Raw genomic sequence first — 16,051 nt, 5'->3', positions numbered from 1 at the left:
TATTTAAAAAGGTGAAATTAAGTCAGGCCCGGCTTTAGTTTATACTTGCCTTGCTACAACTCACACAATGCCAAGGACCCTCTCCCCACCACTGTCACAGCGTAGCCCATTATCAGTGATGGTACATGGGACTGCACAGTTAAAAATTGGACGATGCATTTTAGTTGCAAGGTCCAATTAATGTTATGCTCGCTGCAACTTTAAAGAAGCTTCAATTAGTGCTGACATGTACTGAAGCCTGTTAGCAGCTTGTTAAAAGTGACACCACACAATTAAGATCCGTGTTTACCCTTCCCAACCTGGAGCGCAATAGTTCTTTAATGCCTACAAGTTTGCTGAAAGTTTGGCTAATGCTGTACAAAAGCTTGCTGTACACACAGCTCTCTTAGGCCCCTTTCACACGGTCTGTCCAATCAGGTCATATCAGTTTTTCAGACGGACCCTCCATTCAACCCTATGGCGAGATGGATGTTAGCCAACATCTGCCATTATCTGATCCGGTCTGCAAAATCCAGACGGATGGAGGTCCTATATCAGTCTGGCGGATTGGGAAAAAAATGGACAGGCGGTCTGTTTTCATCCGAATACCCCATAGAGGACAGTGGGATTGGGTCAGTCTCAGAGCGAGTATCAGAGCGATCCCTCGCTGAGCAAGCAGATCCTGTCCAAGGAGCCCGTGTGAAGGGGCCTTACACAAACTTATGTGTACAAGGCCTAAATGTATCCATGTATGATTAATGGGACCTGTAAGATTAGTTTGCGCATTTCTCTAGACTCAGAGAACACGAAACCAGGCCTCATAAAAGATTAAAATGTAGGCAAACATTATATTTGTAACCAGATCTCCAATCTTATTAGGAAGAATTGAATCCACACTTACTCTGGAGACCTACTTTAACCTATTTTTTTTCCATTGTAGTTACCAGCACCAACTCCTAACAAAAAGTTGCCCCAATATTTAAACAAACCCAACAGCAGTTACTTAATTAGAAGACTTAAAAAAGGCACAAAAAAAATCTTAGGCAAACAAGCACTGAGAAAACACAAGTACAATAGAAATGTTTGGAGATAATTTGAAAACCAAAAAAGGTCTGAAACGTTAGAAGACTAAAAATGATTGCATCCTTACCTTTTCACGGAAACACTCAAGCAAGTCTTGGACATACCCTCGCATTTCTTGTAAGAACTGATACTGTTCTGCATTATCCCCAGAACACCCTTCTAATCGGCTAATTGCTTTATTGGAGTCTTGCCGGCTTTGCTCATGTTTCTCATACATTTCCAGATTTGCTTTGTGAGTTTCCTCCATTGCTCTGAGCCTGGTATAAAACATTACACGTGAGCAAATGATTTGAGCTGTCCCTATTTCTGCACACAAAGCATTTGCAACAATAGCTCCTAACTTTAAACCACACACCAATCTAGCATAACTTACTTTCAAACCTTACATCAGAAAAAACATTCTTGACAACTAATAAGTGTGTACAGAAAGGAGTTGAGTCTCTAAATATTAGCAGCCAGTGGGAGTTAAAAACCTGAACGCTAACTTTAGAGCAGAACAACCAGTAAAAATTAAATTCTATCAAGATATATTAGTCTTCCAAAAACTATGACATAAAAGCAAAGCTATAAAACAGCATAAAGGAAAACTCACCTTTTACAAAAAAAGATAACTTCATTTCTACACAATTTGTTTTGAGATTAAAGAGGAACTTCATCCAATAAAGGAAGTTCCACTTTAAGTCCTCCCCCCCCCCCCCCGTCCATTGTCACATTTAGCCTTGAAAGGCACCCAAGCAGCACAGCCAGCTGCCCACAGTTAAGTCACTGGCCTGAACCCAAAGGCTGGTGAAAGACTAGCCTGGATGAGGGTGGTGCTTGATCCCTGGACCGGTAATTGTCCTGTTATTAAAATACGTATTTTTCTAAAGTGAAGAATTTCTTTAAAAAGGTTATTAGAATTACTTTTTCACCTTACAATGCAGCTGCTGTAATTCTCGGACAAAAAAAAAGAAAGAAAAAAAAGGAATGACACAACCTTGCAAAATGGCAACCAGGAAGTGCTTCAAACACTGTTGGTGTTCAGAATGCCTCACATATCTAATTTTGTGCTCATTATAATAATTGAAGTTGCACTGATACAAATCAGGTTTTAGACATGTCTTGCAATAGTGGATTCATTTTTTGGTGAGGTCCTTGCTAAGGCTCATCAAATTTTAAAAAAGATGCAGATGACAGTTTCTCATTATTAGATTTGCTCAGGTGAATATAATAACAAACAGTCCCTTCCATTCACAATTCAATTAGCGGGGACATAAAACAGTTATTTCTTAACAGAGAATGGCATTAGTCTGCAACGATTGCCAACAATGCACATCTTTCACCTAGCAGTTTTTTTTTCTGATGAAAACTGGGAGGTATACTTTAACATTTTCCAAAGCAATCCAACTCATAAGTTTGTGCCCAAGGTTTATCAAACTGTACACAGTGATCAAATGAACCGTTGCATGTAGGCTTAACCTTGTATACCTGTGGCCCTCTGTGAAACTCATTGTCATCTCTATTTTTGGTCCACAAGTTCTAGTGACACAGCCCTGGCCCAGAAAGCAACCTCAGTAGGAAAGCCATTTGCTCAATTCTTGATTCCATCCGACTTCTTCGGTTCATGGCTGTTACACAAAAGCTTTACGGTTCCTGGTGCCATACAACAAAGGCCAGGGCAACTGAAAGCCTGCGGTAGTCCCCCAAAGGAAAGCTAGTCTGCCCTACCTGTCTTTAAGCTGGTTCTTTACCAAATCAATAGTAACAGGAGTCATCTCATTATTGGGAGTTTTGAAAGAGACAGAATTATCTGGTTTTGGAGGTTTTGTTTCAGCAGATCCAAAAGCAGAATAGGTGTAAGGGACACTGTAGGAGGAACCATAGGGTATCCCTTGGTAAGTGCTTGGGTAGAACAAATTATTTGTCTCGGCAGGCTGGGGTGCTTGGACCTGAAAGGGAACAGACAATATTGGTAAAATTCAGCAGTCATGAAGTCTTTTATTAAAGCGTATCAAATTATAATATTGCAGCTTAACCGTTCCTTCACCTGGTGATCCTGCCAGTAACATACTTGCTGTTCTAAGGTGTTAAAGCCTAACTAGACTTAAAGCCAATTTCCAGTTTTAGTTCCATCTGTGAGGCAAGACCCTTCTGTCTTACACCAGGAAAAAAGTCAGGCTGTTTGGCACTCAGGCATTTATTCTCTGAATACAAAGCTTCCTGATTGGCTAAGGTGGAGAGGCGGGCAAATGACATCATGAGCTCCGCCAGTCAGAGGAAGCTTTGCATCCATACAGAAAATAAAAAGTTGACAGAGAATGGCTAAGCACCACTCAGTCCAACTATTTTGTTGGGCAGGAAGGTCTCGTCTAACAGATGGAACACAATGCTACTGGATGTACCTGAGGCTTTACACAGTTTATACAAACGCACCAAGCAAGGCTACCTGTGTAGGAAATAGTGCATTTGGGCCACCTTGACTCAAACAATTAAAAGTGACAGCAAAGCTGGAGATCAGCTTTAAAATTGCTCCCCCTCCCTCCTAACTAACCTATGCCAGTGACATGGCTGCAGGTAAATGCGCCTGACAATGGCTGAGAAAGCCAGAACAATTAAGTCACCCATAGGCTACCATGGTGCAGCCATTGTCGATGGTTCCTCTACTATGTAAACGCTGTTGTCTGATACAGGAGAGCCGGATTACATGACTGGAAGAGAGTGGGCTAAAAATACTGTAGGCAAGTATATACATTTTTTTGTTACGCAGGTTAATTAGTATAGGGAAGTGGAGGAAGTATTTAAGACTAGTTTTTAGCAGAAATTCTACTTTAATGTTCACTTACTGTACGAGGAGCAGTTTCATCAATTTGGATAAAGGACCTTCAAACATACAGATCAGCAGGGAAGTGTCAAATTTTAAGGATTTCCACTCACTTCCTGTCATGTTGACAACCTTCCGTCAGAGAGGAAGTGGGGGACTCCTTTACTTCCCCTCTGGTGAAATCACTGACAGGAAGCGAGAGTAAACTTCTCTAACCGAGCCCCATCAAAAAAAATTGCCTAGACATAAACATTACCTCTTAGAACTGTGCAAAAAACTTTCTGGCATTATATGCCAGTTGTACCAAAAGTAAATTCCCACCTGTGGTATACTAATTCCTTTTCGTATCTGTTCTTGTTCCCAGCGACTGATTTCTTCATCTTGCTCCCCTGTTGCCAGAGCTTCATCATCACTTCCCTCGATTCCTGGCACAGAGGAAACAGTTGTGGAAATTGTAATGTCTGAAATACGGGCCCACATGGAGGAAAAATGCTGCCAATATAATGTATGGTATGAAATGAACACCTTAATGAGGACCTCTAGCACTAAATAACTTTATTTAGATATACTGTTATGTGGGTGGCACCCTGGCAGTAGCACACAAGTGAACTTTTCTACAATAAAGAAAGGCAGTGTATATATATATATATATATATATATATATATATATATATATATATATATATATATATATATATATATATATATATATATATATATACACACACACACACACACACATATATACACTAAGCTTCTTTACATCCTGTTACTGCCACGCAGTAGCAGTTAGGGAATCAATAGTAATAGGACAACTCCTCTTGAAGTTACGCTGTACGCCCTTTATCAATCACCCTAACGGTCTATTCACACCATCTGGTCCTCTATGGTGCATTAAAGACACACACAAAGTACGTTGAATTAGGGCAGCTCACTCATTTTATTTTGGTTATCACAACTGGCCAAAAATCATGCAAGCAGCACTCTCAGCACCACATTGCAATGCACATCCACTGGCAAGGTGTGTTGGGACACTATTCAGATTTAATGCAACTGCATTGCACCAACACTAGAAACATGCATTACCAAAATGTGATGGTGCGAGTTGGCCCTAATGCAATACAAGTGTGAATGATGATATAAAGATATATTTTAAAAATACAAAAATCTCTATCCTATGCATTCAGATATCTAATGTCTATGCCTGGTTTTACCCAAATAACACACAGGAATTGCTTGGTAGAAAGTTCCTGTCACGTAGCACAACCAAAAACAAAACATCAACTCTGAAAAGGAACATGTTAATAAGGCTCACCAATTTCCTCAGCTATCTTCTGCCTTTGGGATTTTTCTCGGACTGAGAAAACGATACGCCTCTTTTCATCATCATCGTCATCATCACTGGCATCATTCTCATCCTCACGGACCAACCTTTTACCACCATCCACATCCAAAGATGGAACGTCCCCAAGTTCCCGAGCCATCTGTCTCTTCTTGCGAGCAGCATGGATAAAGGCTGCATCCGGGATCTCTCCTAAAAAAAAAAAAAAAAAAAAAAAAAAAAAAACAATCGCATTAGCGATTTTCCTCTTTATGAAAATCATAGTGAAATAGGAATTTAACCTTAAAAGAACAATTCCAAGTATGGACATCCCCACTCTGACTCTCCAGCTTGTCCAATCAGAGAACGTATTGTATTCATTCAGAAAATGCAAAGCCTTCTCCTGAATGGTGCCTGTGCGGAGTGGCCCTTTCTCCTGGGTTCAAAATGCAGAACAGCAACTCAGCACAGGTCCTGGAAGTAAGCGCCGATCATTGGAATAAAAGGTGTCTACTTGGGTGATTTTAATATCCATACTTGGAATAAATCTCGAAGAAAGGAAGAAAGGAAGAAGGAGAAGAAGAAGAAGAAAGGAAGAAGAAAGGAAGAAGAAAGGAAGAAGAAAAGACACTATCAACTTCCTATTGCCTCAATGCACAGTTGCACTACATTCACAAACGCAGGATGACACTTCAGTTGTCTTAGGTGTAAGTTTTTCCCTATGCTAGAAGGGCACTAAAAAACAAAGACATGCACAGTTTTACTTGCTTCAGAACAGGATACTGCTGGGAGCCCTTTATAATGAAAGCCTGGGTTGGACACAAGAACCAAAGTATCCAATATGTCCACTGCGGAACACATGACAATTCTCACTGAAATGGAGTTGTGATTTCAATACCAAAGATCATTAATCTAATCCATTTGCAAACATACACTGACTTAGTACCTGGGCGCAGAACATTTAAAGATGACGACAGGGAGTTGGCAAAAGAACCAGCTTTGGGTTTCTCCTCCTCTTTTTCACTTTCTACTTCCATCTCTTCCTCACCAAGGTCACTACCGATGTTCATATCTTCCTGGCCACCATCTTTAATAGCCACATTTCTTACAGGCTGATCTAAAATAAAAGACGAAAAACAAAACGGGGATGTATTGCAATACATTCAGTGGAGCCCAGAGGTCTTTTAGGCCCTGCATGTCTCAATAAAGAGAACCTGTCACCTAAAAACCATCACATAGGAGATAAATGAAATGTAGGCAATCAGGGGTAAATGACCCATACCCATTTATGGTCAATTGTGTTTCTCTCCCTAGAAATGGTAGTCCCCTTTCATGGTTAGTGTGCCCTCCTTTCATTGGTGGTTATTGGGAGATTTATACACAAAAGACTGATAAAGCAGGAAGTGGTTGGTTTACATTACATGAATTATGTATTTAGTTCACAGGGAACACAAGCCACAAAGCCTCCGCTGGGTTTATGATCTGAGCTACCAAATGACAGCTCGATCACAGACTTTCAAAAGGAGCACTGACTGCCTATGCGTTTTTTGAAATACAGTGGTAGTAAGGTGGTTAATGTCTTGCTGACCACATAATTATGTCAAATGATCAGGCACACTCCTTACCCTCCACCTTTTTAGACCTTAAAAAAAAAAAAAGAAAAAGAGAATATCTTTTGAATTTTTATGCCATGAGCCCCATGAGAGGGAGGGTCACAATTAGAGGTCGACCGATTTTTGGCATTTAATTAAATCTGCATCCTCCCGATTGCGCTGATAAAAAAGGCCGATTTAAAACTTCAGCGCAACTTGAAAATAACTTCTGTAATAGAAGTCAATGCAAATTGCCTGGAAAACTTCAGTGGAGACTTGTGTCTCCTATATGGGCAGCCTGCCAAGTCTGAGAAAAGAAAAGAGATACAATGTTTCTACTTATCAATGTACTGAACTCCATGAGTAGGAGTTTAACCATTTAAAGACTAAATCCTTTTTAACAAGTATTGCTTACAAGTAGAAATCCTGTATTGTATGCTAGAAAATCACCTAGAACCCACAAATCTTTTTTTTTTTTTTTTTTTTTTTTTTTTTTAAGATGACCCCAGCTGAAAAAAAATAAATAAAAAATAGCGGTTGTTGCAATATTTTGGAAAAAAAATACACTTTAAAGTGGGAGGTCCACCCTAAAGTTGACCTCCGCTCATCGGAACCCTCCCCCCCTCCGGCGCCACAATTGGCACCTTTCAGGGGGGAGGGGGTGCAGATACCTGTACAGTACAGGTATTCTGCACCCACTTCTGGGATAGCTCTCTGCGGAAAGGGGCGTATATTATGCCCCTTTCCGCAAGTGCCCACCCCTTTCCGCAAGTGCCCCACTGCCTGCTGGGAAACACACAGATCCCAGAGGCAGCGGGGACCGTCCTTATTGCGCAGCGCGATTCGCGCATGCGCAGTAGGGAACCGGGAAATGAAGCCGAAAGGCTCCATTTCCTGATTCCCATACCCAAGATGGTGGCGGCAGCACCTTAAAGACGATCTAGAGATCGGCTTCGGGTGCTGATATCGCGGGCGCGCTGGACAGGTAAGTGTCACTATTTTAAAAGTCAGCAGCTGCAGTATTTGTAGCTGCTGGCTTTAAAAAAAATAAATAAATAAATAAAAAAATAAAATAAAAAAAAACGCGGAGTCCCGGTGGACTCCCGCTTTAATGAATTAAAATAAAAACACAAACTAAACAGTAAAGTTAGTCCATTTTTTTCCTTCATTCAAAAGTTTTGATTACCTGTTTTTGTGTATTTAATATTTAAGATAGTTTTTCTTTTTAATCTAAAATTATAGAAGTGAACTGATTGGAGGTTTGTTTTGTTTAATAAATGTAAGGCATTTTCTGTATCACTTAAGGCTGCTTTCACACTGGAGCAGGCAGGCATTGACGGTAAAAACAATGCTAGTTTTACCGACGCTTTACCGTCATTTTTGCGACGCTGTTCAGGCTCGAGCGAGGCGCTTAAAAAACAGCTAGCAGCTGTTGAAGGAGTTAAATGCGCCCATGTAGCAGCACTGCGCTTTACAGGCCTGTTGGCAGCAGTGCCCATTCGTCTCAATGGGCAGGAGTGGAGGAGGAGCGGTATACACCGCACCAAAGATACTGCTTGCGGGACTTTAACATCCTGCCAGTTTGGCTCAGTTTCACAGACTGCAGAGGAGCGGTTTTGCAAGCGCTATTTTTAGCACAAAAGCGCCTGAAAAACACCCCAGTGTGAAAGGGGTCCAACTTAAATTTATAAGATGAAGATAAAAAAGGAAGAAGATCGGCCTAACATATCGGACCAAAAGAAAATCAGCATTATTATATCGGCATCGGCCAGAGAAAAACCCATATCTGTCGACCTCTAGTCACAATGATTTCATCTGTTTTCCAACTCTTAATGAATCACCCATCTTTAAATACTATAAACTATTTGCAAAGCAGAAACCAAAGATATTCACATGTTCTGGGTGGTTAAATAGAATGACCAGATACGAAAATAAAAAAGTTGAGGACACATACTTGATTGGATTGTTCTCAAGAAGAAATCACACATCTCTAACTAATCCCATTGTGAAGACTCTAGGACAGCCTTTCTCAACCTTTTCAACACAGAGGAACCCTTGAAATAATTCTCTGGTTTCGTGGGGAACCCCTTCTAAAAATGAGAAATCTACAACTCATGATACATTAGTCTGATGGTCAGTGGGGTGAATGGTCCTTACACTTGTGGTCATTGGGAAGAATTACCTCCTTACAGATAACTAAAAAGATCAATGGTGTCAGTGGGAACTTATCCGAGAGGCAGAAATTGCCCAATGCTGAAGGAACCCCTAGCAACCTCTGGAGGAACCCTGGTTGAGAATCACTGCTCTAGGAGTTTATACAGCCATCCTGTCCAAAGTTCATTTGAAACTCTTATGCGGTGTACACACGACCGGACTTTCCGGCAGGCTAGGCCCGACAGTCTTCCTGACGGACTTTAGGCGGAGTTCCGACGGACTTTCCCACACATGAATGGACTTTCTGGACAAGCGAGCGTCCCCCCCTGAACCGTACCAAGCCGCATGCCCTCAACATGGGAGGTGGGTGCTTTGGGGAAGGGGGGCGCTCTGTGCCCCCCCCCACCTTGTCTCCATGTTGATGAGGACAAGGGCCTCTTCCTGACAACCCTGGCCATTGGTTGTCGGGGGGCTTACCGGAATCCGGGAGCCCCCTTTAATAAGTGGGCCCCTCACCCTATGAATAAGTATGGGGTACATCAGAAACCTACCCATTCACCTGGGGGGGGGGGGGGAAAGTGTCAAAAAACGAAACAAAAAAAATCACACATACACACACACGACCGGTTTTTAAAGTAATTTTTTAGACAGCTCCGGGGGTTCTTATTTCCCCGACTCCTCCACTCTCTCCGGCCTTCTCTCCCGGTCCCTGGTTCTTCTCCCAGGCTCCTCCACTATCTTATGCTCTTTTGCCACTCTTTCTAGTGGTAGCTCGGTCTTTTCTGTCATCTTCTTCCCCGTTTTCTTCCAATGTTGACACAACACTCTCCCGCTGTAATGCTGTGCGCACGGTGCGCTATGATTTATATGAAGACACAGTCCCAGCATGCCCGGTGACCCCAACCCTTATGACGGCACAGTCCCAGTGCATGCTGGAACTGTGCCATCATAAGGGGCGGGGTCACTGGGTGACATCACCCGGTGACCCCACCCCATGCGTATATGGGGCTAAGTCGTAGCGCATCATGCACACAGCATTACAGTGGGAGAGAGCGTTGTGTCAACATCGGAAGAGAACAGGGAAGACATCGACGGAAAAGACCGGGCCATCGCTAGCAAAAGAGGAGAAGACAGCGGAGGAGCCCGGGAGAAGAGGCCTGGAGAGTGGGAGAAGAGGCCGGAGAGAGAGGAGGAGTTGGAAGAGACCCACCGAAGATGGAAGAGACCCATGGAGCTGCCTAATAAAATGACGTAAACATTTTTTTGACACTTCCCCCCCCCCCCCCAGGTGAATGAGTAGGGGTACGATGTGCCCCATACTTATTCACAGGGTAGGGGGCCCACTTATTAAAGGGGGCTCCCAGTTTCCGATAAGCCCCCCCGCCTGCAGACCCCGACAACCAACAGCCACGGTTGTCGGGAAGAGGCCCTTGTCCTCATCAACATTGGGACAAGGTGCACCCACCCCCCATGTTGAGGGGGCATGCTGCCTGGTGCGGTTCGGGGGGGGGGGGGGGGGGGGGCGCTCGCTCGTCCCCACTCCCTTTCCTGACCGGCCGTCCCCACTCCCTTTCCTGACCGGCCAGGCTGCGTGCTCAGATAAGGGTCTGTTATGGACTTTGGGGGAACCCCCACGCTGTTTTTTTCAGCGTGGGGGGATTTCTCTTAAAATCTATAACAGACCTAAGGGACATTGCCGCTTCTCTCTCTCGCTCGTTGCAATAGGAAAATGTCCGTCGGACCAGCATACAGACGAACGGGTTTCCCGATAGGAACTGGGTCCGGCGAGAAGAAGATTTAAAACATGTTCTATTTCTAAGTCCAACAGGTTTTTTGAAAAAAAAAAAAAGTCAGATGAAGCCCACACACGATCGGAATGTCCGACGGGATCGTTCCGTTGGACCTATTCCGACAGAAAGTCCGGTCGTGTGTACGTGACATTAGAGGAAGTATATTAACTTTTTCTACCCATTAGTATTTTAGAAAATATGATGTTCAAATAATATAAATTACATTCCATCTCAGATATAATTGTGATTTCAATATCTAATGGTGCAATAGTCATTCTGTATAACAAAGATATCTTATTTAGAGCATATTAGAAGAATTATTTTAAATCTACCAATCATTGTTGTGAATGAAATTTTAATTATATATATATATATATATATATATATATATATATATATATATATATATATATATATATATATATATATATATATATATATATATATACTCTCTCTGCATCACCATACAAGCAGATACTTAGACATGCTTTGTGGCTGGAAGTGTTGTTACCTAAATGTTCAAAAAAGTAAATCAATAAATCTTTCAACCAATGGAAACTTTACACCTTCTAGGCTTATATTTTTTTACGAGCCTGTTGTCCAAAATGGTATATAGCAGTGATGGCGAACCTTGGCACCCCAGATGTTTTGGAACTACATTTCCCATGATGCTCTGGCACTCTGCAGTGTACTGGAGCATCATGGGAAATGTAGTTCCAAAACATCTGGGGTGCCAAGGTTCGCCATCACTGGTATATAGGATCATGATAGATGCCAAGGAGGGACATGCAACCAGACACATACACTCCAACTTATATGATTCCTCATCTCCCGATATTTTGAAACATGGAGGTTGTAAGAAAAGCAATTTCTCTTTGGACCTCTTTCACACGGAGGGATTTTTCAGTTGCTTTTCGGCTAAAAATAGCACCTGAAAATCGCCTCCCCTGCAGCCCCAGTGTGAGAGTCTGAGTGCTTTCACAATGGGGCGGTGCGCTTGCAGGACGTTAGAAAAAGTCCTGCAAGCAGCATCTTTCGAGCGGTGCAGGAGGGAGGACTGCTCCTCCACCGCCCCTGCCATTGGAATCGATGGGCACCATGGGTGCTAGTAACCCTTTATTCGGCCGCTAGTGGGGGTTAAAAGCATCCTGCTAGCGGCCGAAAAGTGCCACTATAGCAGTGGTAAAGCGCCGCTAATTTTAGCGGCGCTTTACCACTGCTATAGTGGCACTTTTCGGCCGCTAGCAGGATGCTTTTAACCACTTAACCACTAGCACCCCCGCACCCCAGTGTGAACGTGCTCTTAAGCAGAAGCCAGTCACAGCAGCCATTTTAAAAACTCTGGTAACCAGCATTTCAGACCAGTAGTCATTTTGAGAAGGGTAATTATGTCGTATTGATTTTTACCTTATAATAAATGTGTTATCCTAAATAATTTACTTGATTATTATACAGTTGGATCAATCAATAACTGCCTTGTAGATTTTTCTCTAAGCTTCAATTTTTCATTATAACTTTCAAGTTCTCATTCTATTGACATAGCAAATGTCTAATTTTATTTCACGTTATTAAGCACCTACTTACCTGCAGTATAGTAACTAGGGGTGCACCGAATGGGTTTTTTGGTGCCGAAACCGATACCGAAAATGAAAAATACACTAGGCCGAAAACCAAAACCGATACCGAAACAGCATCGATACCAAAAATGACTGTTTTTAAAAAAATATTTTCATACAGCAGATGGTCAGAGACTGCAGGCACGGTACAGGAGATGGTCAGAGACTGCAGGTACGGTACAGGAGATGGTCAGAGACTGCAGGCACGGTCCAGGAGATGGTCAGAGACTGCAGGCACGGTACAGGAGATCAAAGCAGCCTCACCAGTTCCCCTCAGATGCAGCCTGCCTGATAAAAATACATGCACAGTGTTTTCCATGTCTTCCAATGGCTGTAGTTCACACCATGCAATCAGTTTCCGGTGCGGAAACTGACTGCATGGTGTGAACTAGAGCCATTGGAAGACATGGAAAACACTGTGCATGCATTTTGTGCAAAAAAAAAAAAAAAAAAGCACACGGAACTGCATCTGGTGTGAACTGGCCCCAAGCAAGCTACCTGGTTCCGTTCCAACAGACTTCTATAGGGAATGCTCACATCGTTACCTCTACTAGCAATAACTTAACCCTTCCCCATTCTATCACATGGCGATAAAAACCTAGCTGGGTCAAAATCAAGATTATTATTATTTTTTATTATATGGTCAATAAAGGGAGTACAGCCTTTGTCCTGTGACCTGGTGTTATATAGCATGGCTACATTCACACAAGTGGCCAGAGGTGGATAGTTTCAGAGGCAAACAAATTACTTTTAGATGCAGCAGCACTGTGGGCACAAAAAACGTGTGATTTAGCTGCGGACAAAACTCTGCAATGCTTGCCCTGGGCACACTCTTTCCCCCTCATGCAGCTTGCCAGTGTCTAAATGCAGCCTTACCCATGCCCGGATCAGAGCGGTGATCTCCGTGTGTCACGGAGCTGTGCATTGAATTGCCCGGGTGGCTGCAGTAACAATGTCCCGCCTCCTGTAATCACGTCACGCTGATTCAATGTCCCGCCATTGGATCAGTCTACCATCTGTCAAAGGAGGCGGGACATTGTTACTGCAGCCGCCCAGGCAATTCAATGCACAGCTCCGTGACACACGGAGATCACCGCACTGTCGGGCGGGACGAAAGGAGGACAAAGGACTGGGGACCGACAAGGAAAACACCCGTGCAATGGGCGGCACCAGGGGGCGGAGCCCCGCAAGGCCCCGTCCCCATTTTCGGCCCCATTATCGGCAAGATTTTCCTTTCAGTATTTTGCCGAAAACACAATTTTCGGACGATATGTTTCGGCGGCCAAAATTTCGGTGCATCCCTAATAGTAACAGTTGAATTAGTGAAATACAGACGGTCTAATCGTCATATTTACTTGGTTACTGATTCTACAGGGAAGTTTTATCATTTCTGTGTCATTTATAAAGTTACTCTCTCATTAGCAGGTATTCATTTTATGTAGCACAATTGTTATTCTTAGACCCCTTTCACATTTCAGGTGTTTTTGCGCTAAATATAGCGTCTCTCAATGCGGTGCATTGCAGGACAGAAAAAAAAATAATAATACATGTCTGGTGAATAAATCTCCAATTTTTAGTCTGTTTTCCTACTGATTGATCCTGTATCTTAAAAATATTGTTTAAAAATTACTCATTCATATAGATCCCATGCAGGAAAATTATCCTCATAAGCACGACAACCTCATACTTTAACCCCTTGAATCCTGCCCATTCCCTTGAAAAGTCACAGGGGACACCATTTCTGCCGCAAAGCATCACAGCTGTGGAATGTGTACACCACCGGCCGCTGCAGCTAAAGGGAGTAAAAGGTGGGAGTAGTAAAAGCATGGCTTAACTGCAGGGTTTTACTGCCCCCCCCCCCCCCATCTCACATGCGAACGAGCCCTTAACCACTTCAATACTGGACATTTTCACCCCCTTCCTGCCCAGGCCAATTCTCAGCTGTCAGTGCTGTCTAATCTAATCTGTCCATATGCAATTTCTATAATTTTTAACACACAAATAGAGCTTTCTTTTGGTGGTATTATAAATCACCACTGGGTTAATTTTTGGCTAAATAAATGAAAAACACACTGAAAATAAAAAATAAAAATAAAAAAACACACACAATTTCCTTAGTGTCTGTTTTTTGCAAAGAAATAATCTTTCTTCATAAATGTCGGCCCCTTTCACACTTAGGCCGCGTACACACGCACGGACTGTTTGCCCAACCTTGTTCGTCAAACAGTTTCGGCAAACAGTCCCCTCAAAATTTGCATGAGCGGACTTGCCCACACACGAGCGGACTGTTTGACGAACAAGGTTGGGCAAACAGTTCGCTCAACTTTTGAAATGAACGGACTCGCCCACGTAAGGAGGAGGCAAATCCGCCCATTTCGAGCGCGTGTACAGGTAGGCGGGGCCCGCGAAGGAGACGTCGCGGGCTCCGCCGCCTGGAATGGGCTTAAAGGGGAACCCCAACGCCGAAAAAAATCGGCGTGGGGGTTCCCCCAAAGTCCACACCAGACCCTTGTCCGAGCACGCTACCCGGCCGGCCAGGAAAGGGGGGCGAGCGAGCGCGCCCCCCCTCCTGAGCCGTACCAGGCCGCGTGCCCTCAACATGGGGGGGTGCCTTGGGGAAGGGGGGGCCGCGCGGCCCCCCCACCCCAAAGCACCTTGTCCCCATGTTGATGAGGACAAGGGCCTCTTCCCGACAACCCTGGCCGTTGGTTGTCGGGGTCTGCGGGCGGGGGGCTTATCGGAATCCGGGAGCCCCCTTTAAGAAGGGGGCCCCCGGATACCGGCCCCCCACCCTATGTGAATGAGTATGGGGTACAATGTACCCCTACCCATTCACCTGTGAAATAAAGTACAAAAAAAAACACAACACAGGGAAAAAATATTTTATTGCACAGCTCCGGGGGGTCTTCCGTCTTCGGGGGTCTTCTCGCCGGACTCCTCCGCTATCTGTGTGTAGCTCTTTTACTAGCGGAGGAGTCCGGCTTTCTTCCTCCCCGCCGCCGGCCTCTTCTCCCGACTTCGGGGGTCTTGTCCCCCTCTTCGGTTCTTCTGCCGGGCCACCGTGCCTTCTTGTAGCTCTTTTACAGGCGGTGGCCCGGTCTTCTGTCGCCGCTGTCGTCGCCGCCGCCTTCCGTTCTTGTTCTTCTTCTTGTTCTTCTTCTTCTTCTCCTGGAGATGTTGACTCGACGAGCTCTCCGGCCGGAATGCCAGGGACACGCTCCGCTGCCACTTATATAGTGACAATGGGGCGGTGTCACATGGTATATGTCACATGGGTTGGTCACATGGTGACCCCGCCCCCTTACGATGTCATAGTCCCCATGTGACATCAACCCATGTGACCAACCCATGTGACATATACCATGTGACACCGCCCCATTGTCACTATATAAGTGGCAGCGGAGCGTGTCCCTGGCATTCCGGCCGGAGAGCTCGTCGAGTCAACATCTCCAGGAGAAGAACAAGAAGAAGAACAAGAACGGAAGGCGGCGGCGGCGACGACAGCGGCGACAGAAGACCGGGCCACCGCCTGTAAAAGAGCTACAAGAAGGCGCGGTGGCCCGGCAGAAGAACCGAAGGCGGCGACAGAAGAACGGAAGGCAGCGGCGACAGAAGACCGGGCCACCGCCTGTAAAAGAGCTATAAGAAGGCGCGGTGGCCCGGCAGAAGAACCGAAGAGGGGGACAAGACCCCCGAAGTCGGGAGAAGAGGCCGGC

General features: G+C 44.4%; 1 protein-coding gene across 1 annotated transcript in view; it reads right to left on the bottom strand.

The window, feature by feature from the left end:
* The window catches only part of PAXBP1 (PAX3 and PAX7 binding protein 1), a 57,516-nt gene that overhangs the window by 36,978 nt on the left and 4,487 nt on the right, over positions 1-16,051 (bottom strand). The window contains exons 3-7 of the mRNA XM_077479974.1: positions 6,130-6,300; positions 5,178-5,396; positions 4,184-4,287; positions 2,770-2,990; positions 1,130-1,319 (exon numbers count right to left, since the gene is read on the bottom strand). Of these exons, the coding sequence (XP_077336100.1) occupies positions 1,130-1,319; positions 2,770-2,990; positions 4,184-4,287; positions 5,178-5,396; positions 6,130-6,300 (905 nt within the window). The remainder of the gene's footprint in view (positions 1-1,129; positions 1,320-2,769; positions 2,991-4,183; positions 4,288-5,177; positions 5,397-6,129; positions 6,301-16,051) is intronic.

The sequence above is a fragment of the Lithobates pipiens genome, unplaced genomic scaffold (genome assembly GCF_037356315.1).
Source record: "Lithobates pipiens isolate NorthernLeopardFrog02 unplaced genomic scaffold, aLitPip1_a1.2 Scaffold_16, whole genome shotgun sequence".
Taxonomy (NCBI): domain Eukaryota; kingdom Metazoa; phylum Chordata; class Amphibia; order Anura; family Ranidae; genus Lithobates; species Lithobates pipiens.
This window is presented reverse-complemented; position numbering and strand designations above follow the sequence as displayed.